The 25,072-nt window shown below is 36.8% G+C and overlaps 5 protein-coding genes and 1 long non-coding RNA gene across 6 annotated transcripts; 2 read left to right on the top strand and 4 right to left on the bottom strand.

Annotated features, from left to right (window-relative positions):
• Nucleotides 1-8,173, bottom strand: LOC106142230 (dynein axonemal assembly factor 5). The gene is made up of 12 exons (XM_013343917.2): nucleotides 7,412-8,173; nucleotides 7,034-7,217; nucleotides 6,320-6,537; nucleotides 5,371-5,528; nucleotides 4,790-4,993; nucleotides 3,848-3,998; nucleotides 3,041-3,205; nucleotides 2,401-2,592; nucleotides 1,988-2,148; nucleotides 1,067-1,259; nucleotides 508-699; nucleotides 1-259 (listed from the first exon to the last, which is right to left on the bottom strand). Exons 1-12 carry the CDS (start codon nucleotides 8,046-8,048, stop codon nucleotides 132-134), a joined length of 2,583 nt encoding a protein of 860 aa, XP_013199371.1. The 5' UTR covers nucleotides 8,049-8,173; the 3' UTR covers nucleotides 1-131.
• A 153-nt stretch (nucleotides 8,174-8,326) lies between these two features.
• LOC106142416 (mesencephalic astrocyte-derived neurotrophic factor homolog) lies at nucleotides 8,327-9,993 on the top strand. Its single transcript, XM_013344164.2, has 2 exons — nucleotides 8,327-9,038; nucleotides 9,836-9,993. The coding sequence occupies exon 1, from the start codon at nucleotides 8,502-8,504 to the stop codon at nucleotides 9,018-9,020; it is 519 nt and encodes a 172-aa protein (XP_013199618.1). The 5' UTR covers nucleotides 8,327-8,501; the 3' UTR covers nucleotides 9,021-9,038; nucleotides 9,836-9,993.
• A 713-nt stretch (nucleotides 9,994-10,706) lies between these two features.
• Nucleotides 10,707-12,429, bottom strand: LOC106142413 (putative ATP synthase subunit f, mitochondrial). The gene is made up of 4 exons (XM_013344161.2): nucleotides 12,261-12,429; nucleotides 12,088-12,186; nucleotides 11,381-11,497; nucleotides 10,707-10,852 (listed from the first exon to the last, which is right to left on the bottom strand). The coding sequence occupies exons 1-4, from the start codon at nucleotides 12,337-12,339 to the stop codon at nucleotides 10,824-10,826; spliced, it is 324 nt and encodes a 107-aa protein (XP_013199615.1). The 5' UTR covers nucleotides 12,340-12,429; the 3' UTR covers nucleotides 10,707-10,823.
• Nucleotides 12,430-12,717: 288 nt separating this feature from the next.
• On the top strand, nucleotides 12,718-14,166 carry LOC106142668 (26S proteasome non-ATPase regulatory subunit 4). Its single transcript, XM_013344522.2, has one exon. It carries the CDS (start codon nucleotides 12,835-12,837, stop codon nucleotides 13,948-13,950), a length of 1,116 nt encoding a protein of 371 aa, XP_013199976.1. The 5' UTR covers nucleotides 12,718-12,834; the 3' UTR covers nucleotides 13,951-14,166.
• On the bottom strand, nucleotides 14,164-21,764 carry LOC106142670 (uncharacterized). Its single transcript, XM_013344523.2, has 10 exons — nucleotides 21,655-21,764; nucleotides 21,099-21,212; nucleotides 20,558-20,632; nucleotides 20,102-20,192; nucleotides 19,624-19,692; nucleotides 19,109-19,201; nucleotides 16,634-16,699; nucleotides 15,953-16,147; nucleotides 15,455-15,571; nucleotides 14,164-14,348 (listed from the first exon to the last, which is right to left on the bottom strand). The coding sequence occupies exons 6-10, from the start codon at nucleotides 19,170-19,172 to the stop codon at nucleotides 14,164-14,166; spliced, it is 627 nt and encodes a 208-aa protein (XP_013199977.2). The 5' UTR covers nucleotides 19,173-19,201; nucleotides 19,624-19,692; nucleotides 20,102-20,192; nucleotides 20,558-20,632; nucleotides 21,099-21,212; nucleotides 21,655-21,764.
• Nucleotides 17,539-18,114, bottom strand: LOC132902293 (uncharacterized). The gene is made up of 2 exons (XR_009657076.1): nucleotides 18,004-18,114; nucleotides 17,539-17,719 (listed from the first exon to the last, which is right to left on the bottom strand). It is a non-coding gene; the product is annotated as an uncharacterized LOC132902293 (long non-coding RNA).
• Nucleotides 21,765-25,072: the final 3,308 nt, after the last annotated feature.

The raw sequence follows: 25,072 nt of genomic DNA, 5'->3' as shown, positions 1-25,072 counted from the left end.
TTATTCCATAAAATGAAACCAACTTCTGAATATATTGAAATAAATAAAAATATTCACCACTTATTTTAAACAAAATAAAACTTTAAACAAAACAATTCTCACTAGAACTGGTCAAGAAGGTAGTAAAAAATTTACACAATTTTTTCAAGATGTCTCGTCAACCTCTCGTAAGCGGCCTTATTTCTATACAGATGAATGTTTGCTTTAACCTTCGCCATTAACGTCTTCGGATCGATTTCACTCAGCATTATCAACGCATCTGTAAAATATAAACATTTGGTACAAAACTAATAAAAATTACCCTCTATAAAAAGCACAAACTTCACTGCTATATATTCGTTACAACTTCCTTCTACTAGGTACATTTAATTAAATGTGTTCATTTTTATTTACAAGTGAAATATTAAATAGTAACTTTGCAATATACAATTGCGTGCTTAGAAAATTAAACTATTTTCTAATAGAAATTAATGATACTGACACTATCTTTTACATAAAAAAGGTTACCTAATATCTCAGCTCGGAACGCTTCCTGAGTATCATCGAGGTGAATCAGCATAGCACTGTAGAGCGCATCAATATGCGCGCCGAACACGACAGTGTCGTATGGCTGGGGTCGATTAGCAAACAATTTTCGTGTCGTCTGCACTGCGTACGACCGAACCGTGTCATTGCTGTCATCCAAGCGCTTGAGGACAACTAGAGAGAACGAGAGAATATCAGTCGATATAACAAGTTATAAATATTCCATACAAGTACATAATACAAAATACCTAGTGATTTTGGGAAATCATACTAATCTGGCAGCCCAGACGAAGTTTAGTGTCATTGTCATTTTGACATTGACAGTCATTCACTCTTTTTAAGAAACTAGCAAAGATAAAATTCGTTGCCATTTTCATTTTTAAAATAAATGGGCAGCTATGCATAATAACCTTTTATATAAATGACTATTTATCGTAAAGAAATAGAAACAAATTTTATAAAAAATCTTTTCGAAAACTTTGCCCAAGTTATGCCGAAATATGCCAAATTTTTATGGAGAAGCTCATAAAAATATACTTACCAAAGTACAATTTATGCAATATTTCAGCCGTGAAGCAATCCCGTTGTTTAGCCAAAGGCGCGAGACAGCTGATAGCTCTCAGGGTATGCTGGCGAGTCAAGGCAGAGTTGTCATCCACCAGACCAGCTAACAAAGGCACTATGACTTCCAATAACGGCTCAAGAGACTCCTTCGTGGGGAACAAGTCTACTTTCTGCAAATAGATAAAACATGGGCATATGACCATAGGGAAGCCTGTAATAGACAGGGATTTTAATTCTATAAAAATGGTATTTTAAAGATTCAAAACTTTATTACTCCTAAAAAATAATAGGGCTATCTACATATAAGCATAAAAAAATTAAGCCGTAATGAAATGCTACGGTATGCTATACCGTAGCATGAAATGCCGTAATGGCATTATGTTTTTTAGCATAATTTTCTTTCGCATAACTATTCAAACCTAACCTTGCGAAGAAGTACCTATTTATAAGCAGTAACTGTAATTCAACTGATGTACTTTATGATAAAAATAATAAAGATTTTGAATTTGAATTTGAAGAAAAGTGGGAAAGTTAATTATGCCATATTTACCCGTATGCCAAAAATCAATTATGCCGTAGACCTAATATGCCAAAATATTTAATGCCAAAATCGTTATGCTAAAGAACATTAAGACAAGATAATGTATGCGAAAAAAATTAATTTATGAAAATACACTACATAGTTACGGCAGTGGTAAAAATTACTATGCCAGTATGTTGCAGATATCACTGTTCAATATATATAACAGGTATCTCAGTATCGTCTTGACTAGTATTTTTATCGCCGTCTCCCTGTTCTATATCTGTACCTGCATTTTCTCCTGGAGAGCTGAGCAAAGACAAGCGACGGCGGCGATACGATAACTATGTACTAGTCCCAAAAATAACGGGTATTTACCTTAGTATCGCCTTGACTAGTATTTTTATCGCCGTCCCCCTGTTCCTGTAACTGTTCCTGCGGTTTCTCCTGGAGAGCTGAGCATAGACAAGCGACGGCGGCGGTACGTATAGCTTCGGCGGTGCGCCCAGGCGACCAAACTAAGTTTGGCATTATTACATCTGAAACAAAAAGTTTATTAAAAAACCTTTTTGTTAAAGAATATGAATTGCTATCCAAAGAGGCAATTAGGCGACTTCGCCCGCGTGGAATAGTTATTTTGGGCATCATTGCAGCCCTCAAGGATGAATAATTTTAAAGAAGGAACCTAAGGTTATAAGCCTATCCCTAAGTCGCCTTTAACGACATCCGTGGAGTGGTCCTATTCTTTTTCTTTTATTAGTGCCGGGAACCACACGGCACAGATAGCAAACCTTTTATGACAATCTTGAGGAACTCCTCCAAAGCGTCACGCTGACACTTCCTGAAGTTGTCCTCACGTCTCAGCAGGGCCGTGGACAGGCTGGTGAATATCTTCAGCTTCACTTCCGGATCCGCTTTGGGAGTAGCCAGGCATTTCGTGAGGAGCGGCGCTATCAGATGCAACTGGTTGCCTATAGCTGAACCTGATCGGGTTAGAGAGGAAATAGTTGTTGAGAGTAATTCTGTTTATACAAAAGTTGGTACCTACGTACTATCGAAAAAGCCGCCTTCGACACTACTTTTGTTTTCTGCTAAGTACTTATACCTAGTGCAATATAACTATCGAATATCTTTTACCTGCCTTTTTGAAGTGCCGTGAGGTTCCCGGCACCAATATAAAAAAGAATAGGACCACTCCGTCTCTTTCCCACGGATGTCGTAAAAGGCGACTAAGGGATATGCATATAAACTTTAGATTCTACTTTCAGACGATGGGCTAGCAACCTGTCGGTTTTTGAATCGTAATTCTATCATTAAGCCAAATAGCTGAACATGGCCATTCAGTCTTTTCAAGTCTGTTGGCTCTGTCTTCCCTGCAAGGACTATAGACGTGACCATATGTATGTATGTATGTATTTTAATAATTCTCACCGCAACGCAACAGTACGCACTCCAGCAGACAGCGGTCAGGGGACATCAGGGTCCAAGTGAGGGGGTCACTCTTGATGTCCTCGAGGATGAGACTGATGTGTCTCTCGTACAGAGATGTCAACGAACGGCCATCTTTTTTGATGAAACGCAGTTTGTCAAGGTTTGCTGGCAAAAATAAAAAAATAATTATTTATTTTTGATGTATGTATAATATTGTATTGTAGAACAATTTTCTATGGAAGATTACGCTTCAGTTTTTCAATATTAAAGTTAGGTAAAAAGGTGAGGTTCCCGGCACCAATATAAAAAAGAGTAGAACCAATCCATCTCTTTCCCATGAATGTCGTAAAAGGCGACTAAGGGATAGTTTTATAAACTTGAGATTCTACTTTTAGCTAGCAACCTGCCGCTTTTTGAATCTCAATTCTACCACTAAGCCTAACAGCTAAACGAGGCCTGTCAGTCTTTCAAGACTGTTGGCTTTGTCTACCCCGCAAGGGATATAAACCTAATTATATGAATGACTAGAGGCGGCCCGCGACTTCGTCCGCGTGAAAACCCAATCATAACGTAACAATCAATCCCGCGGGAACTACGGGATAAAAAGTATCCTACATGTTACTCTGGGTCTTCAACTACCTAAATACCAGATTTCATCGGTAATCGGTTCAGTAGTTTTTGCGTGAAAGATTAACAAAAATCCATAGTACTGACATGACAAACATTCGCATTTATTATAAGTATTAGTAGGATAAAATTCCTTTTAAAAAAAAAACAAGCTCTAGTTAAAAAAACATGTCAACTCACACAAAGCCATGAACTGGACCTGGTCATCCACCGGCATAGCGTACACGTTGAACACTATGGTAAAGATATGTTCTGCGACCACAGAGCAATCCTCCCCGCAGAGGTCCATCAGGGCTTCGGATACGTGCATCAGGTTGGTTTGGTACTTAACCTGCAAATCACAGGTCACATATAATCACGTCTATATCCCTTGCGGGGCAGACAGAGACAACAGTCTTGAAAAGACTGATAGGCCACGTTCAGCTGTTTGGGTTAATGATAGAATTTAGGTTCAAATAGTGACAGGTTGCTAGCCCATCGCCTAAAAGAAGAATTTCAAGTTTATAAGCTTACCCCTCAGTCGCCTTTTACGACATCCATGGGAGAGAGATGGAGTGGTCCTATTCTTTTTTCTGTTGGTGCCGGGAACCACACGGCACCTGTTAATCAATTTAACCTTTTGACAGCTGCCCTCGTGAAGCGTCATAATAATATTGTGAGTCCTATAGTTAGTTGAATAAATAATTTTTCATTCATTCATTCATTCAATAAAAAAATGAAGCGAAACAGCGATAGTTTTTCGCGCGATATTACTAACTGCGCCATTTGGTTCCCGGCACCAAAAGAAAAAATAAATAGGATCACGCCATCTCTTTCTCATGGACGTTGTAAAAGACGACTAAGGGATAGGCTTATAAATATATCGAATCTGACACTGTACCGCGCCTGTACTCATCTTCTGCTATTTCTTCCTGAATACCTATATACCTACAGATGATAAATAATTATCTACATTGCCTAAGTTTATAAAAATCTAGTCTTACTGGAAAAAAGTTTTTTCTGTGCCTTTTACCGACCCATTTTGGATCTTCACACTGAGTAGTGTAAGACTCCTGGAAAATCCCAACTCCTGTCTCCAACTCTCCACTGTCCACAAAAATGTGAGAGAGAATTCAAACTTACCTTCCTCATCTGACACCTATCAGGATCCGCCAACTCTTTGCACAGCTCCCCCAACACCTTCTCCTTGACCAGCTCGGCGCGGGATCCCTTCAGGATGTTGGCGAGCACCAGCAGGACTCCCCACGAGTCCACGTCGGCCTCCAGCAGCGGCCACCAGGTCTCGGGGCTGATGAAGTAGCCGAACAGTTCGGCTGCGCGTTTTATCTTTATATAAAAAGAAAGTAAGAGATTCATTCATCTTTATGAAATCGTTATTTTAACCGCCTTCAAAAAAGGGTTTGTTTTTTTGTAATATCTTTATTGCATAGACATTTACACAGTAACAAGAAAATAGTGCATAGTTATAAAAGAAACAAATCACTTGCAATGGCGGACTTATCCCACGAAGGGATCTCTTCCAGTCAACCGGCAAACAAAGGTAGTTCTCAATTTGACATGTATGTATGTGAGTAGGTTTGTCTACGATTATATCACGTTCCTTTCAACCTTGAATTTTGCATTTTTACTCCTACTTCCTACTCCGCAAGGGATGAGATGCGATACTCTCTCGCACTCAAATTCCGAATTTGAATGTCCGATACCTCAACAACGATCCTAGGGTCCTCGTCCACGGCGCCCCGCACCATGGTCCTGACGATGGTGTTGGCGTGTTGCGTGGCGCCCTCTTCAGCGCACAACAGCAACCAACAAAGCAGCTGGGCGCAACGGAGGCGAGCGTCCGCCTGCCAACCTTCCATTTCTGAAAAAAAAATTGTGTTATATACTAGCAACTATTGTTTAGTACACACTATAGACGTAGAAAAAAAGGCAGGAGTTTTACTAAGTATACGGCAAAATGAACCACCAATTGCCCACTGTATGTATGTATATACGCCTCACGCACTCACACTCACCAAAAGTGTGACAGTCTGCCGCAATTATATATATAGGTATAGATAGTTACGTTTTTGAAACTCACACATGCGTACAACGCCGCCATTATGATGCTTCACTTTTTTTTTAAAGCCACAATATAACCGCCTTTTTTTCTACGTCTATGGTACCCACTATATGGTTCCTGACAACAAAATACTTATACCTACTTATCGTGGAAAAAACATTCAGGCGGGAAAAATTACTATGACAATCTTCATATCACTTTATCTCTAATTGGTGTAATTAAAGAGAGACAGACGGCAAGAGAAACAATTTGTCTCTTTTCAATTGGCCTTAAATGAAAGAGATGGAAAATAAAAGGCATACGATGACATTTTTTTATTCTATTATTTTTTGGTTTCAGTAGGTAGACTTATTCGTTTAGTTATATTTTCATGGCACTTAGGTATACGACTCCTTCCAGTAGATATCGCAAGACTTAGCGATAAGAAGTTTTAAAAGCTGTTAACTCAAACTCCGTAAACATATCTAAACATTCAAACAAAACAATGTTACTATAGCCTAAGCAAGTGGCCAAAATCAGAGTGAAGTCTCTTCATGTCATACGCCGATTGAATCCAAACAGGAAACTATTGGAGGTAATTTTTTATTTACCTCTATAAATAGCCGGTACAATCTTCCCAATATTGCTCTGAACTAGGATTCTGCACCCAAGGTTGGGTCTCTTGACGTCAGGGTAATGTGAGGGCACGTCTTTGAGGAAGTCCGTCCTCTTCTTCAGGTCTTCCTCGTTCTCGTCCATGTACTGGAGCCCAATGTCCGTCCAGAGCTTAGTAGCAGTCTCTCTTATATCCGCCATGACGTCACTCATACTGCAATGATATGAAAAATAATGAAAGTTATGTACATAAATACATAAACTCACGCCTTTTTCCCGAAGGGGTAGAGAGAGACTACAACTTTCCACTTGCCATCTCTTCATACTTCATTCGCTTCAAAATTATTGTAAAAGTTTAAAACCTAATGAGCTAACGTATGGGCTAGCTAGCTTTTCAAATCAACTGAATCTCAAAAGTGTAAACTGTGAACTGCTACACATGCGCTTTGGAAGCAATAGTAGATATAATAAGATTTAAGTAATGTGACGTCAATAAGTAATACTGTACTATACTATTCTGAAACATACAAGATCACTTGTAAACTCTGACTAGCAATCACTCTCCTGCGCTACTAATAATTTTAAGAAAGTCTTCTTTTCTTTCTACACAGCACTACTCCTAGCTTTACTCGTGTTTTTTAAGATTATTAATTAAACAAAGCAGTTTATAACAATATCAAAACTCTCATCAATAAACTAATAAACTCTACCTGGTCAAAATGAGTGGTATCATCCGATGCCAGAAAGAGTATCTATCTCTGTAGTTCAGCATCCAGTTGCCGACCTCCTGGGTGACCTGCAGCCGCACCTGGGTGTTCTCATCGAACAGCTTCTCAGCCATCGGCGTGATGGACAGCTCGAAACATTTGGCATTGCCCGCCATTACAATTGCACCTGAAAAATAATTAAATTTTCTATTGTCTAAAATATGTAAGACATGTCTTATAAAGTGCCGCTTGGTTTCCAGTGCTTAAGAATAGAATCACTCCATATCTATCCCATGGATGTCGCAAAAGGCGACTAAATATAAGTCTTAGATATTTTCAATTGTTTTTTCTAGGTTAAATGTAAATGATCGTTAAACTTACCAATTGCTTTAACAGCTGCCACTCTAATCCTAAAATGTTGGTGTGAAAAGTTTGACAAAACAGGTTTCACATAACTCTCCGACTGAAAATGGAAATCCCTTTGCAATAGTTTTGACAACAAAATTATACATTCACAAGCCTCCAATTTCACTTTAGGAAATGGATCTGTGCTAGTTTTGGTCAAAATACTTGTAAAATCGTTCATGAATGATGTGAGAAGATGCGTCACCCTGTATTTTTCTATAATTTTATGAACAAGTTGGATCAAAACTAAGCGAATTTCTTCAGATTCTTCAACTATTTCTGGGCAGCCTATACGACGTACAAGTACGGGTAAAATATATGTTAAATAATAATCGTTTAGAGGTAACTTCTCTATAAAATTTTCTATGATAACAGCGGCACTTTCGCGGCATGCTTCCGAAGGATCGGAAAAGCTTTTGAGGATGTAAGCATACACTTCAGGAAACACCACAGTTAGGTCGCAGTCGCTATTCACTGCACTCTCAAATATCTCTGTATTTATATTCAAAAGGGCTTGTTTTCGGGTCATCTTGGATTCGCTCTGTAAAGCCGTGATATACTGCTCAAGAGCACCTCGAGGATTTTCCTGCAGCTTTGGTTTAATTTCAGCCATTTTCAATTCTTTAACGTAAGAATTGACGAGACCGATCCTGTTTTATTGATAAAACAAGAGGTTCTTCAATTGAATTATTATCAAACAAACACTCCCGTTTCCATAACAACAATGATAGCCGTGAGCAGCTGTAGATCAGCGAGCAGATGACAGTGAGTGACATTGCTATATTTAATACAAGTTTAATTTTTTCGTCTTCGCAAATGTTTATTTTCTGGCAACCATGGATCGCATTGGCAACATTATAAATGTGACAGACAACATGACGTGCACCAATCACAGCAGGCCAAGTAAATCTGTCAACGTCTACTCTTCATTTTGCTGACTGTCCGAGATTCTTCCAGCATTTGTAATTTCGAGTTCAAATTTAACTATCGTGTAGGCATTTAATTTTGCGCAACCCAGCTTGGTTACCTTGTATCAAAAGTTGTTATAAGTAAGTAATTGATCAAAATGTACAAATCAAGTGTACTTCATTTACTATTTGCGGCGGCCGCGTTGCAAGTAGCCCTAGCACTAAAGGATGGAGAATGCGAAGTCTGTGTGAAAACTGTCGACAAATTTGCGGCTACGTTAGCAGATGATGTGAAGAAAGACCCCAAATTAATTGAGGCTGAATTTAAGAAGTTTTGCAAAGGCAGTAAGAACAAAGAAAATAGGTTCTGTTACTATTTGGGCGGTCTGGAAGAATCTGCTACCGGTATTCTTGGCGAGCTTTCAAAACCTTTGAGTTGGTCGATGCCTTCTGATAAAATATGTGAAAAGTTAAGGAAAAAAGATGCACAAATTTGTGATCTCCGATTCGACAAGCAGATAGACCTCAACAATGTAGACTTGAAGAAGTTGAAGGTCCGCGACCTGAAGAAGATTTTGAACGACTGGGACGAAGTGTGCGACGGCTGCATCGAAAAAACAGACTTCATTAAAAGAATAGAAGAGTTGAAACCAAAATACATGAGATCTGAACTCTAAAGTAGCATAATACAATAGGTAAAAACTTAAATTTTTTTTCTGTTATTCATCATGTTATGCTCTCAATTGTTGGTCAAAAAGTTGGTCTGCTGGCTAAGACAGCATGTTACCTACTGTGATAAGATTTAGTTAAGGTTTTACAACCAGAAACTGCTGTTCACTAACCCTTGTAACTTATCATACACTATTTATGTTAAGTCCCCTTTTTAGTTCATGAAAGAACAGATGGCACAGTGTTATATATAATGAATATTAACAATCACCAAGGAATGCTGTGGCGGTGTGCCAAGTTAAACCTTAAATTAGATGTGCTCTAAAGGAAAAAGTAAAGTTTAATTTATTAACTGTAGGGGGTAATCTCTTAAACCCGTATGCTAATTCAAAGCCTGTAACTACCTATCACTTCACAGTACTTGTAACAATGCTATATTTTAAAAAATAAATAAAAGAAATAAATTAATTTCTTGTAGTAGGTTCATGACTGTCTAGCACAGTAACAGGGGATTCCTCTTATAGCAACCTGTCACTATCCAACCAACTTAATGTGGCCTATCAGTCTTTTCAAGACTGTTAGTTCAGTCTTCCCTGCAAGGAATATCAAATGTGACTATATGTATGTAGGTTTTTTGAATTGGAGTATTATCAACTGTATATATTAGGAATAATTTTTGCCAAAATGCAGTTGAAACAGATTATGATGCAATTTTATATTCAATTTACACCAAAAGCAGAAGAAGTAGAATAGGTAAATCTTGGCTAGATTGACAGATTAGATCTTATCACTGTAATTAATACAATTTGTCTCTTTGTTTCAGTAAATTATTCATAGGCCAATGTGATATGAGCCCCGTTCAGTCAGCACTCCACAGCTCATAGTGATCATCAGCATTTGAACTGCATTGTGTGCATGAGAAGATTGTGTGAACTTAATGACTAAATTATTATTGTAAATTAAGTAAATATTTTTTAAACATTTTGTTGTTTTATTATGCATTACCACAATGACTGTTCTTCAACTAAAGAAATGGGATATCTAGTGTAGTCAGAAAGACTAAATAACATGAAAAAGGACTGTACTTGTTTGAAAGTAATACCTACCATTTCAAATGCTTATAGCCAACAGGGCTGATGGCAAGATATGATGGAAAAAAAATTTACATTAAATCTGTTGGTAATTGTACAAAAAGTAGAAATAAATTTATGTTCAAAATAGCATACAAAAGGATATCCTTTTGATGTCAATATAACTTAAGTGTAATAATAATTAAATTCATTCATTATGCTGGATATAGGTATACATTTTCACAGACTAAACATTCAATTGATGTAAATGAAATTCAGATAGGAATCAGTAACAGGCTCGCTGCTAGGTTGCCATCACCTAGAAGCAGTTTATTAACCACTCCCTTGATTGACTTTTACATGGCTATGAGCTTGAATCACACACTATAATTATACCTACATATATTGGACACATCTGTATCCTTTCTGGGGCAGATTATAATTATAGTTTGCTTTAATTTAAATTTTTTGTGCAGTTGACTTCAATCTGCCCGATGGTCATGCCTATCAGAAAATATAAATATTTAGGAAACCAGACAGCTAGAAGGTAATTCCACATCTTAGCAAGTGGCTTATAGTAAAAATGTTTTGAGTAAATAGTTCTTCAAAATAAGTAACACAAAATAACTTTTTGAACTATTTTATTGCAGGAGGATTACCAATTTCAGATTTCTACACCAACAACATACATCAAGTAATTAGTTACATAAATACATGATTTTTTTGATTTCCCAGTGCCTTTTAGTGGTACTTGTAGTTCCTGTGGTGCTCTGTAGAAGAAAATACAAGATTTTAGACATATAATAAAGAGAATGATTAGGGTTTTTCTTTTTATAAATAAACTCAAACATTGCTGATCAGATTTGATAAAATTTAAAACAGAGATTATCATTAAGTGTGACAAGAGCTCTAGATTCATCAAATTCCTTTTAAAACAATGACAAATGTGTGAATTTACTTATAAGCTGCCATTATCACAATGATATGGAGTGTAACCCCCAGCACTTAAGAATATTATAATAACTCCATCTATTTCCCATGGATTTTGTAAAAGGCGACTAAGGGAAGGGCTTATAAACCAGGGATTCTTCTTTTAGGCAATGGGCTAGCAACCTGTCACTATTTGAATCTTGATTCCATCATTAACTCAATGTTTTTTCATAGAACAAAAACGGGGTTGAGAGTTAGTAAAAAATAAGTGAAACATATCCCTTGTAGAAAAAAATAAATACCAGATCCTTTTCATTCACTAAAGTAACTAAATTTATAACCGGCAGTTTGAAAAAGTTTATACTTACTCATTTTGCCATAGTTAATAGCATAGAAGAAAGTCATGGACCCAACAAGAAGCTGGAAAAAAGGAGCCATGCCGACTCTCTTTGGCTGCACATACTTGTGCTGCCACCTCCACCAGGCTGCAAGGAAACAAAATTGGTTATTCTTGCCAATTTCGTTAGTTCTCGTTACTTACTCACCTTTCTAGTGAGGTGCCAGGGGTATGCCTTTTGTACCATAAACCTAAGCTGTTATCTCTAAGGTTTTCTTCTCATTTGCTGTATTTTATTATTCATGTTATGGTAGAAAATAAAATATAAACATGTTATAAAAATTTTAAAATATTTAATTTACTTTTCTGCCCATATGTTATGACATTGGGCCGCCCACTAAACATGGCCTTTCAGTGTTTTCCAGGCTGTAGACACTGTCTGCCCTTTAAAGGGTAAATGTACATATCTAAAATCCTGATTAATTACGTAAATAAGAAACTTTTTGAAACAAAATTACCATCAGTAATTTATAAAGAACCAAGTAAACTATGAAAATAAATGATAGTTAAAATCAAGTTGTAATATGGTCAGAAGTCTCTGGGTTTTCCTTTATATTATGTAACAAGTATTTTTTATTGCACACTCTTGTGAATACTTCATTTCAAAGGCGGTTGTGTTCTAACCTAAGCGTTCTGCTACCCACTGCAACATAACCTTTATTAAAACAACACAATTACCTCTGCTGAAAGCGCCAGCGATGGCAGATGGAGTCTTATTCCTGCGGGCCAACCAACCTCCTAATTCACTTATCTTCACTTGCCCGAATGGAGTATCAGCTGAAAACACAAAAATTACATAACAGCATTCATGAAGAATTAATATTATAAAGCATCGCAAATAATACACTTACGCTTTCCATAATAACGAGCTGGGTCGTAAGGCCCATGAACAGCTGGATTGTACTCTTTCGGATAGTCTCCAAAACCCATAATTACAAATAATTTAGAAATTCAGAAACTCGAAATTTTCTCGTACTGACTCCGGAGCAGCTGTCAAAACTGTCAATTTGAAAATAGGGATGTGCATTTACAACAACCAAGATTTAAAAAAATTAACAATTATTTACGTTCTTTTTCGAGTATTTGAGCCCTAATTTCTGGCCCACGTATATTCTCGACCATGTTCCGAGTGTCCTTGGTATTTACTATACCTATTTGAAAGCAATGAATTGTGTTTTGTTTAATCTGTGTTCCAAGGATATAATTTATGTTGTGTTAAACGAGAAGTACTCGATCTACCTTTTGGTTTCGGTATTATGATATATAATGTCACCTTCTGAAATCTATGACGTTTGACATTTTTAAAAAGAAAGCTTCTAGTCTATGATTATACAGCAAATTTCATATCATTGTGAGATTTTGGTGATTCGTCTTTTTGATTGAACTGAATATTCTTAAATCCAGGAATACATTTATCCTATAAAAATGGTCTTAGAAAGTACTATGATTTGTGTTGACAATAGCGATTTTATGCGAAATGGAGATTTCCTACCAACCAGGCTACAAGCACAACAAGATGCTGTGAATTTGGTGTGTCACTCCAAAACACGATCAAATCCCGAGAACAATGTGGGTCTGCTAACTCTTGCTAATGTAGAAGTGCTAGCCACCCTGACCAGCGACGTCGGGCGCATATTATCGAAGCTACACCGCGTCCAGCCGAATGGAAACATCAACTTACTGACTGGAATTCGTATTGCTCACTTGGCACTTAAGCATCGCCAAGGAAAGAACCATAAAATGCGTATTGTTGTTTTCGTGGGCTCTCCTGTGAACACAGATGAGAAGGAGCTAGTCAAACTAGCCAAGAGACTCAAGAAGGAAAAGGTAAATTGTGATGTTGTTTCATTTGGAGAAGATTCAGAGAACAACCCTTTGCTAACGGCATTTGTGAACACTCTAAATGGCAAAGACAACACATCCGGAGGCAGCCATCTAGTCTCTGTTCCAGCTGGTGGCTGTGTTGTACTTTCTGAAGCACTTATTTCAAGTCCACTGATTGGTGGAGATGGTGCGGGCCCATCTGGCTCTGGAATGTCACCATTTGAATTTGGTGTGGATCCAAATGAAGATCCAGAGCTAGCACTTGCATTGCGTGTGTCTATGGAGGAGCAGAGACAGCGTCAAGAAGAAGAAACACGTCGTCAACAGGCTAACACTGAAGGTGGAGAGACTGGGAAGACAGGAGAGACACAGAATAGTGGAATGGAGCGGGCTCTAGCTATGTCTCTCGGCCGGGAAGCCATGGAACTGTCTGAAGAGGAGCAGATAGCTCTGGCTATGGAGATGAGTATGCAGCAGGATGCTCCACAGTCTGTGGAAGTGATGGATGTGTCTGATGGAACTGAAGAATATGCTGAAGTTATTAATGACCCTGCCTTCCTGCAAAGTGTATTAGAGAACCTCCCAGGTGTGGATCCTCAGAGTGAAGCTATAAGAAATGCCATGTCCACCATCAAGAAAGACAAAGACGAGAAGGATGACAAAGACCAAAAGGACAAAGACGGAAAAGGATCAGGTTCGAGTTCAAAGGAAAATTGAAGTTGTTATTCAATTTTTTTTAATACATTATGCTCGTAAACGTTTACATAATACACAACAGTGTTACTGTCACTTTGGAATTTTATACATTGGGTTTATTTGTACATTCATTTCCACGATATCCAATTCAGCCCCTCAATTTTGTCATACTCTGCAAAGAAACATAGTGTTATGAATAGGTACTAATGCTAATTATAAAATAAAAATATAAATTTAGCATGTGTTTTTACTGTTTAACAGAAAATTGACTAGGAGTAACAGAAATAGGAGGAAATACACACTCGAGTCTATGAAAAACCTTCTGCTCTGGAATTTCTTTTTCACTTCCATTAGTTGCCTTTTTCTTTCCTCTTCATTGATTACTGGACGTCTCTCTGGTGGAGGTGACCTTGGGATGCCTGAAATGAAGAAATAATTATCTATGGAAAATTTCAAATATAATTGGAAGTTAGGTATTGCTTAGATACCGTCGTGACATGAGCTCAATTTTGACATTTAAATCATGGACATTATAAATTATTATTAGGTCCATGATTTAAGTCGAAAAAATATAAATACCTAAGTCCATTTTAAAAAATTTGATTGCATATCAATACATATAAAGAGGAAAAAATATAGCTATATTTTTTTTAAATTTGAAATTATAAACGAAAATAAGATTCGAAACAATAAAGTTTCATTTATGTATTGTGTTAAATCAGTCATTTTACATATCAACACTTAAAGAAGGTATTAAAACTTTTCAATAAAGTATTACGGTATTTAAGCAAACAAATGAGTAAATTTCATATATTACCTTGTGAAAATGGGACTGGACACTGCACATCGCACCTCAACTAGTCATAATCAGTTTTCCTTGCAAAAGAATAAGAGTGTAGCTCCAGTCCTTTTTTCACTAAAATAATAAGAGAAATAGGTATGTATTACAGTTATAAAAATGATAATGAAAAATTTTGTACAGTCAAGAAGAGAGATTCATTCCTTCAAACATAACATGATTGGTCCATTTTAGCATGACTCCGTTTGTGTGGGCGTCAGACTATGAAGTAGAATTGGGAGAAAGAAACATTTTTAAGCATTACCTCATTCTCAATACATATATTCTAAGTAGCTTAACTTTAAAGTCTTTTTAATATTATAATTAATGATTCTCCCAACTTTACGTATGATGACCAATAAACTTTTATCCGAAGTATAGGTACATAGAGTTACTTGGAGACTTTCCAAAATTGAATAAAACATATTTAATCCTTAGGAAATGCGTTGTTCAAGCGTACGTAGGTTTGTTGGAAAAGAACCGTAAAGAATACGACATTCCAAATTTCAAAACATTATTCCAATGAGAGACCATTCGAATGAGAATATTCCGCCGGAAAACTTATTTAATTTTGCATTTATCGTCGTCTTGGTAGAAGTTAAGAAAAACCTTCTCTTTTGCGGAAACAAGAAACATTTACATGGCTATACAGGCTGTATGAAATTTAGGCTTATAAAATCCTTTTACCCTTTTCAACTTCGTTGGTTTTCTGTTTAGGCTCTCGAGTCTGTCTGTTCAGCAATAGGAAGGAGCTCTTGATATCCTCCAACTGTGGCTTAAAAGATTTGCTGCTGTATAATACCGCTGGAAAAAGATTAATATATTTATAAAGAAGACTTCTTAATGGACTTATTCCGTGTGGTTTTTGCACTTTAGAATAAAACCGATCCATCTTTCTGATGGATGTCGTAAAAAGCGATAAACTTGGGATTCCTCTTGTAGGCGATAGGCCTAAGCCATCATGAAGCTTTTGGCCGTTAGCTCTGTCTACCCCACAAGGGGTTTAGACGTGACTATTACTTTCGAACAACTACGTTATGTGTGTAGGTATAATAATAAACTAGTAACGCTTGTGGTAGATATTATTTGGTTAACCCACTTTGCATACCTACACTTTTTCTCCGCCAGATTTTTCCTGAAAATACAACATAGGTTGCACCTTGCAATACAAGATAAATAACTCACAATGAGGTCTGGCCAACTGCATATGAGGGTGCGGGCCGATCTTCTCCTTACAGAGCGGCTGTTTCAGTCTCTCCGTGACAATGTCTCGGAGCGGTTCGAACTTCTTCGGCGACTCTCTGTGCATTTGGTGAGCCGACATCCTGCGCTCGGGGGACCGAGGCTTCGTCATCACTGGTATTTTTGTGTTCATCATCACTGCAAACGGGAGCGTTTTTTCGATCAACTACTTAGCAATTTTAAATTCTCATTTAGCCTATAGTTTATCCCGAAGGTCTTTTCTATGAATCTCATTTTTATCATTAAGCCAAACAGCTGAACGTGGTCTATCAGTCTTTTCAAGACTGTTGGCTCTGTCTACCCCGCAAGGGATATATACGTAATTATATGTATGTATGTCAATTCTATCTCTGTGCCACTGTGACTTTGAATTTATTCGTTACAAACAAAAACATATATTTTCTCTTTGTTATAACCTAGTATGGAATTATGGATTACATTATTTTTCCCTTCCTATCAAAACCAACTTGAACTCTGGCCACAGGGGTCTGATGGGTATCGCTTTTTATACCTCTCTGTGCATCACGCTATTTCAACTCGAGCGTCTTAACCGTTAGATCACCGACGCTATATTAAATACAGTAAGACAGTTCTGTAATAAGTTGTCTAAGTTATTGGACTCACCATTGGCTTCCACGCCTTCCCTCTTTGGACTGCCGCCGAACCTCGGAAACAATGGGGTTTTGGTGGCTAGAATAATAAATAAATTAGTATAAGTATAATCTACATATGAGCGAAAGTATCATAGAAATCATAATGAGATAAGGCAATAAAAATAAATAGAATGATGTGTCATATACATTATTACCACGAATGGATTTAAACAATAAAAAAAGGATAGATATAGTGTTAAAATCATCAGTTGTGACGTCACATTCACCAGTAGCAATTAAAAAATATATAGAGGAAAGTCACCAAATATGGAATACCATTTTGTTTTTGGGATATAAAAAAAAAACTTCATATAAATTAAACCAGTTTAATGTTTTTACTAATCAGTCATACATTTATATGTAGTAATTAACAGCCTTTAATCAAATATATTAGTAATCAAATTAAAATCTAACACAAAATCACAAATGAGTAACCAAATATGGAATAGGTACCCATATATGGAATATAAGCATAAATCAACGTAACAATAACAAAAATGGACATTAATATCTTTGAGATCAATCAAATGAATATAACATATTGTGATAAATGAAAGAAGTTACATAATTACTTGCAAAAGTCACAGATCCAAGTATCAAACTCTGGACCAGCACAATCACAATGTGCCCAGAGCCCACACATCAAGCATTTAATCCAGCTTTCTCCACTTTTATCCATGGAAAAAAGACTTGAACAAAACATACATTCTGCATCAGCAGAGTCAGGGCGTACTTGGTCCATCAACTCATCTTGTTCACTACCTTCACTAAACTGGATAACGTCTAGTTCCTCAGAGTCTTCTTCTTCACTATCATCCTTATTTTTCTTCGTTTGTTTGTTTCTCTTCGCAGTTTTCTTCTTATTCTTTGTCTTGACTAGTTTATTTTCTTTTTCTTGTCTCTTCATATTTTTATCTTCTAAATCATTTTCCTAGGCACTTGAAAATGCTGTGCCGCTTTCAAATACCCCATTTTCTTTTCCCGGACGAATTTTATAGCTTGTGCCATTTTTTCTTCATCCCAGGTTTTTCGTTTGGTTGATTGTGAACCGGACATTCTAAAAACAAACATTACATATATTTTTTTAAAGAAAAAATAGCAAGTATCTTTCATTATGAAATATTAAGACCTAATTATGAAATATTCCATAATTAGACACCCACGACTGTCCATATTTGGATTTTTATACTAGTTCAAACTCTTCCAAATATTTTTTCAAGTCACAATATTTTAATGATAAAAGATCACAAAATGGTGAAATAAACATAATACCGATATACTAAATAGTATAACACTTTTGTATACAAACATAACAGCTGGTTATACTCATTTATTACTTACCTTTAAAATTTTCTGCACGATAACAAAATAAAACACGCCTGCCACACGTGAAGCGTTCGCGCAACTGACTCGATGGTGTGAGTGCGATAGTTAGTAGACCGAATGAAACAGAAGATGTCGAGTGTTGCATTTCTATACTTATAGTCTTAGAGAAATGAAGGTAATCCATATTAGGATACTATTCCATATTTGGTGACTTTCCTCTATACGGGACAAATTACTCTGATTTAGTTAGCCTCGAAGTAAGTTTGAGACTTGTGTTACGAGATACTTACTCAAGGATACTATATTTAATAATAAATACTTATATAGTAGAGAAACATCCAAGACCCGGGCCAATCAGAAAGAGTTTTTTTCTCATCATGCCCTGCCGGGATTCGAACCCGGGACATCCGGTGTCACAGACAAGCGTCCTACCGCTGCGCCACAGAGGCTGTCGAAATGGTTATACTTAATGTCAAATTTAAAAAAAAATGTTGATCCTATAAACCAAAGTTAGAATTCCCTACAAAGTTAGAATTTCCTACTGTCTAGCAGTCAGGCGAAAGTCGCTTCATATAAAAACACTAGCTGTGCCCGCAACTTCGTTTGCGTGGAATAGTTATTTTGGGCATCACTGAAGCCCTCAAGGATGAATAATTTTCCTCGTTTTTTCACATATTCCATTACTTCTTTGCTCCTTATAGTTGCAGCGCGATGTTATATAGCCTAAAGCCTTCCTCGATAAATGGTCTATTCAACGCAAAAATAATTTTTCAATTCGAACCAATAGTTCCTGAGATTAGCGCGTTCAAACAAACAAACTCTTCAGCTTTATATTATTGGTATAGATTACCTACCAAAATCAGGCGGCCCCGTGCTCCTTGCCAACGAAGTAAGGGTGCAAACAGAACGATTTATTTTATACTAGCGACCCGCCACGGCTTCGCACAGGTGCAAAATTCGGAAAAAAATATACATAAAAACCTTCCTCTTGAATCACTCTACCTGTTACAAAAAACCGCATCAAAATCCGTTGCGTAATTTTAAAGATTTAAGCATACAGACAAACAGACTAAAAAAGCGACTTTGTTTTATACTATGTAGTGATTATAGCATCACTTACATCTCGCGACATCCGGTCTCTCAGTGAACTTCTTCTCAATAGGATTTTTCAACGTAACATGCATCTTGTTGCCGGATATATTACTCCTGGTAGCTGTTCAAAACATTAATATCGGTGAGTATCACATTAATAATTACTATATTTATATCAGTGAGTATCATATTACATTAATAATTACTATATTTATTATTGATACAAATGTACGCTTGTCTGTTGGCTTCATTAGGAATAGCCTACACGTTCCCAATTAGCCCGAAATTTTGGTCATCGTAAGACCAAAAAAAAAATAGGATTTTAATTTTTCAAATAGTAGGTACCTAGTGCCTTCTTGACAACCCAGTACGGACTTTCAGCGCAGAAAGATTAGAGAGAGACCTAATCCCATTGAATGTGGGAAAAGGACAAGAGAAAGATGAGTAACTTCTTGAGCTTCCCGTTTTAACTTCTACAAAAACGCATCGCCATTCTCAAATATCTACTTGAGTAATAAAACAACAGTGTATATAATTGCGTACCTAATTTAGATTTACTACTGTCGGGTCGCTTGAACAAATTCGACGATTGAATCGACTCTTTGTGACTCGCTTGAAAAAAGAAGAAGTACTAAGTTACATTATCATCAAACCTTCTCCATCCATCCATCCATATAATCACGTATAAGTATATCACTTGCGGGATAGACAGAGCCAGCAGTCTTGAACAAACCTTCTCAACTTCGACAAATCTTTTCGCGTATCATTTAAAATTCTGAGGTCTAAATATGAAAATAGAATATAAACCTAGTTCCGTATTCTTCTTATTCATCCATAGGTACTAATTATGGAGCTTTGTTTTTTGGAGATTTGTTTTTTTTTTCAATTTGTAAAGAATAAACTCAAAACTACTGGACCGATATCAATGATATTTGGAATAGAGCAGATAAAACTTTTAGCAGTAACATAGCATTTTTTTACTGGCAATTACCACAGGAACGAAGCGGAAATATGTACGTACTTACTTTTACTGGATCTGGTAGAAATTGGTACTTGCGTGCGTAAGGAACTTTGCCTTGCTTTCGTATTTTCTTTATCGTTAAATAAAGACGCTGTTAATCAAAATAAATCGTTTAACATTATATTCAACAACTTATTAAGTATTTCTCTACCTAAGCGAAGATAAAGAGAGTAAGGAACGTGAAAGAAAAAAGGGGTTTCTTTAGGATCGTAGATCGAACGATTATCTGTCAAAGGTTACAAGGTGAACAAGGTGCAAATCCCACCGCAGCCATATACCAATGATTTGAGTGATGTACCTACATTAGTTTGTTTGCTAACCAATGCTCTTACGGCGAGGGAAAAGAGGAAAAATATGGTAAGGAAACTTAAACATTAAGGCAACCGTCTCTTATTTACTCAGTGGAAAACTTAAATACTTAGCTGTAAAAAAGTGTGAGTGATTTTAATAACGTACATTTCATTGATCTGATCGGCGACCGCGCTGAAGTCGGTCGCATAACAGCCAAATCCTTTTGGTTGAATATAATTGCTAAAAAAGACATTAAAAGGTAAAATAATAAATATATACGGGACAAATTACACAGATTGAGTTAGCCTCGAAGTAAGTTCGAGACTTGTGTTACGAGATACTAACTCAACGATACTATATTTTATAATAAATACTTATATAGATAAACATCCAAGACCCAGGCCAATCAGAAAAAGTTCTTTTCTCATCATGCCCTGACCGGGATTCGAACCCGGGACAGCCGGTGTCACAGACAAGCGTACTACCGCTGCGCAACCGAGGCCGTCGAAAAATGGTTTATGCAAAAATAAACATAAACACAAATAATACCGCTATTATACTTTAACCCCCTCTCAATATTTTCTAATTATTTCGTACGAGAATCAGATAATGAGTCAAATCGCGATGGATATTGATAAGGATTTTAAAGTGCAACGCCATTTTTTTGTATAGTCACGATACTTGTTATGAGTTTAGTTATACTTACGAGTAGGTGTGTAACGCATAATCTTCAATCTCTTGTTTAGATTAGTAACCAATGGTTTACCGTAAGGACTTTCCTCCACTTTAGATCTTTCCGTATTTGATAATACTTTCATCACTGAAATAAAATGGATATATTTTGGACGATGAAACAAAAAAATCCATTTTCAATGTTCGTCAAATTGGTAGGTAACAGCGGAGTATATTGGGTATAGAGTAGTAACGATAAAATAAGTACCAACTCTTATTTCTTTTCTTACTCCTTTTTTATGCATTTCACGAAGGTTTTTACATTTAGAAATAGGACCAAAAAACAGATTAACTATTAGCAGGATTACCTATCTACTACAGTGAACCTAAAACCTAAATGCTTTTACTAGTAATAAATTTTGAAATAAACCAGTTACTCACTAAACTGGATTTAAAATTTTACCTTCTAGAACAGTCTTCATAAGAATCAAAATATATGTATTTGTAGCATTCTATGACCATGTAGGTATATAGGTTTTAAATTATACAGGTAATACTTTAAAGATAATAATTAAAAACAAAATCTTTACCAGAAGGGTTCTCGGTCGATTCGATGGTAGTTCTCGAACCAGCCCGACTTTTTGGATTATTCGACAAGAGAGAAATGCGATCTGCATTCTTCATCTGCGACGTGGTAGCTTTGTATTTAGACCCTATAATTATTTTGTATTAATTAATTGCACTGAAATCTAAAAATATTAATTATGTTCGTAACGGCAATAACGAGCAGATTCCCCACGAGGCCCTCAAAATGGCGCGCCGGAAAAGTTTTAGTGGGTATAGGCACACCAGATGCCAGGAGTACCACACTATCCTAGGTGAAGTTTCAAGGGGGTCAGGCCGTAAAAAAGGCTTTCCCCTTCCGTAACAAAAAAAGTTTTACTGAACTTACTTTCAGAATTCGACGTGGACCCAGAGTGTGGCCTTGAGGTCATCCGTCGCGACGACGGGTTTGTGTCACTCATTGTACGAACTATAAAGTAACACAAAAATACCTCTCATATCTATCTCATATCTAATTTCCAGAGCCATTTTAATGTGTATGAAAGACACATTAAAATGGCTCTGGAAATTAGATTAAATACGTTAGCCTACGAAATAGGCCAATGATCATTCTAACAATCACTACGTGAGTAGGTAGGTACTTATAGGAATATTTCCAATTTTATCACGATACGTCCATTTTTTGAACCGATCAAGTTGGATGAATCGTTCATCAATGATCTTGAAACTGAATACACTGCAGACCGGACTAAGAGTAAAGAGAAATGGCGAAAAGCGGTGCCTATGTACCATAAGTACCCTATGCCTATCATAAACTATAAGCACCTAATAGGTATGCAAACAAAGGCATCCTAGCACAAAGGTGCTAGTGAGAGATTGGGTTGATGTATCAGATCATTATATGAACTTTCCTAAGAAATATTTTGGTGATGCGATTGAAAATTATTTACCATTCAACTCGTAAGATTTGACCGAAGAACTGTCGGGCTGACTCCTCGCGCTGCCGTGGGGAGAACCGAGATCGCTGTGCAAAGAACCTAAATCAAGATATTTATATTTAACAATCCACATGCAATGTTGGCATTTACGATTTAAAATGTATGTAAAAATTATAATGAAAATCGTAAGGTAACATACTACACAACTATTAAATATTTAGATTTGTATTCCTGTAAAGTTTCAACCAAATCGATTCGTACTTTTTGCGTGGAAGAGTAACACTCTAACTTATTTCACTACCCATATATTCTCTACCACCAAGCTACCAATCGAATAACAATGGATAGATTACAATTTGTAACTAACCTAAATAATAACAGGACATACTTGGTCCGGAGTGTGTTTTTGCGGCGCTGGCGCATCGAGGGCCTCTGACCATTCCGGTTATCGTCATCCCTTTTGACTTTTGCCTCAAACCTGTAACGAATACTTACTGTAATGAAATACCTAGAATGTCAACTGTGGAACCTCAGAAAAATAGTGGTGGCCATCAGTCTATCAAGTCTTAGGTAGGTTAGTCATTATATTATTATATTATATGAATATAGGGTATAGATTCTTCTCAGCTTGGGTATACTTACCAATGTTTATATATTTTTGAGACAATTTTTCCCTCGTAATCTCATCGACCATTGGGACCCCGGGCCCCGAAACACTTCTGTGGAGGGTGCAACCGGGAACACGCAGAGATGAGAGAGAGAATCTCATCGGCCACTCGTCTTATCTGAAGCTGGTCTATCATCTGTTCACCAGTGTATTCATTGAACCACCTCCGATCCCAATGGACAATTTTTTCTTTAGTACCCAATGGTATATCAATTTTCACGTTAAGGTCTGGTAGACAACAGACTGTCAAAACTTTTCAAAGCATGAAAATTTTCAGAAAAATAAATGTGTACACAGACTTTACTGAAAAATGTAATTACTGGGTAACCAAATCTGTCTGTCTGTACTGTCTAACCAAATCTGCGAACACATCAAATGCTGTCTTCGAGTTTGTAGTTAGCCAGGGTTTAAAAATCGAACCAATGAAAATATCGCGATTTAAATATCACTCGCAATCTCTTGGCGCTAAAATGTTTTCTTCTGTATAAAACTTCGTTATATATGTCAACAGAAAATAACAAAAAGTTTATTATGAAGTTTATAAACTATCGTAGGATTCTAAACGAGAGATGAAACATATTATTTCACCTTCCCGTTTCCGCAAATTGATAAACTTACCGAAATCACGCGTAAAATAATAAGTAAGCTATGACCAAACGTTTTGAGCGCTCTGATTGGTTGAACAAGTCACGTGTTCCATCTCGTTCCTCTCCTGCGCCATTGATCGCTACGGAGAATAAACTAGCGGTTCTTGTTACGTTCCGGTGACATATAAACACTATGTTGATAATAAAGAACTAACGTGAAGCATTACTCTCCCGGTAGTTGGCAGATCTGCCCGCCGTCTCTGTAACACGACATCCAGAAGGAATCTGTTCGTGGTCGTTCATTCTATTGTAACCTTAGTGAAGAAAAAAATATAATATTACGATCATCGAAATATATAATGAGTCCAAGATTTGAGAATACAGATTCAGCAGTGTCATTTTACACATCGTGAGTCTTCCTCCTCCTGGCTTTAGTCCCAAATGTATCCTCACCACTCTGGAGAGGAGCCTGGGGTATTATTTGACTTTTATCGTGAGTAAACCTGCATATTAAAGTAACTGAATGTGTAACCATGATCAAATATGGATTAGGTTTTTTCTGTAAGGTTGCGGAGGTCAAATGGGAGTCTCATCATGTTAAAACTTGACATAACAATACCAGTATTGGAGGCAGATATAGCAGACCTTGAGCTCATTTTAAGGGAGGTGAGGGCGCAACCGAGTTTACTACAGCTTGACCAGAAATAAAGTAGACCTGTCAACGAGATCTACTAACCATAGTTGTGACATATCCAGTGATATGTGATGATGTGATTTGACAGTAGTGCACTACAATCAAATATAAACCGACCTGGTAAAGGGTCAGGTCAAAAGTACCCGAAACCGCCGAGCTTGCATGAAGAGAGTTATGAACGTGGATGAAGCGAAGGAAGTATGCAGATCGCGGCAAGTGGAAAGAGGTAGGCTCTACCTACCAATCCGGGAAAGAGGCGTGATTTTATGTATGTATGTATGTATAAACCGACCTGTTGCAAAATATGAAGTATTTTAGCCTTCAACAAGCCTGACTACTTAATAGCGTTGAGTTTTGCTTACTTTTTGAATAATTATTTCCAGTTCAATATTTTAATTTTTTTTTAGGTGAAATATAGCTAATTCTGCTTTATTTCTGGTTAAACTTTATTGGCGATAGAAGCAATTTCAGTAAAAAAAGTTGAATTCGTTATTTAAAAAAAATGGCATATTAGTCGTATGTTGGCTATCACACTGCCTACTTATGATTACTACAGCA

Source organism: Amyelois transitella, chromosome 12, assembly GCF_032362555.1.
Source record: "Amyelois transitella isolate CPQ chromosome 12, ilAmyTran1.1, whole genome shotgun sequence".
Classification (NCBI taxonomy): Eukaryota; Metazoa; Arthropoda; class Insecta; order Lepidoptera; family Pyralidae; genus Amyelois; species Amyelois transitella.
Note: the sequence above shows the minus strand (reverse complement) of the source record. Positions and strands in the feature narration are given on the sequence as shown.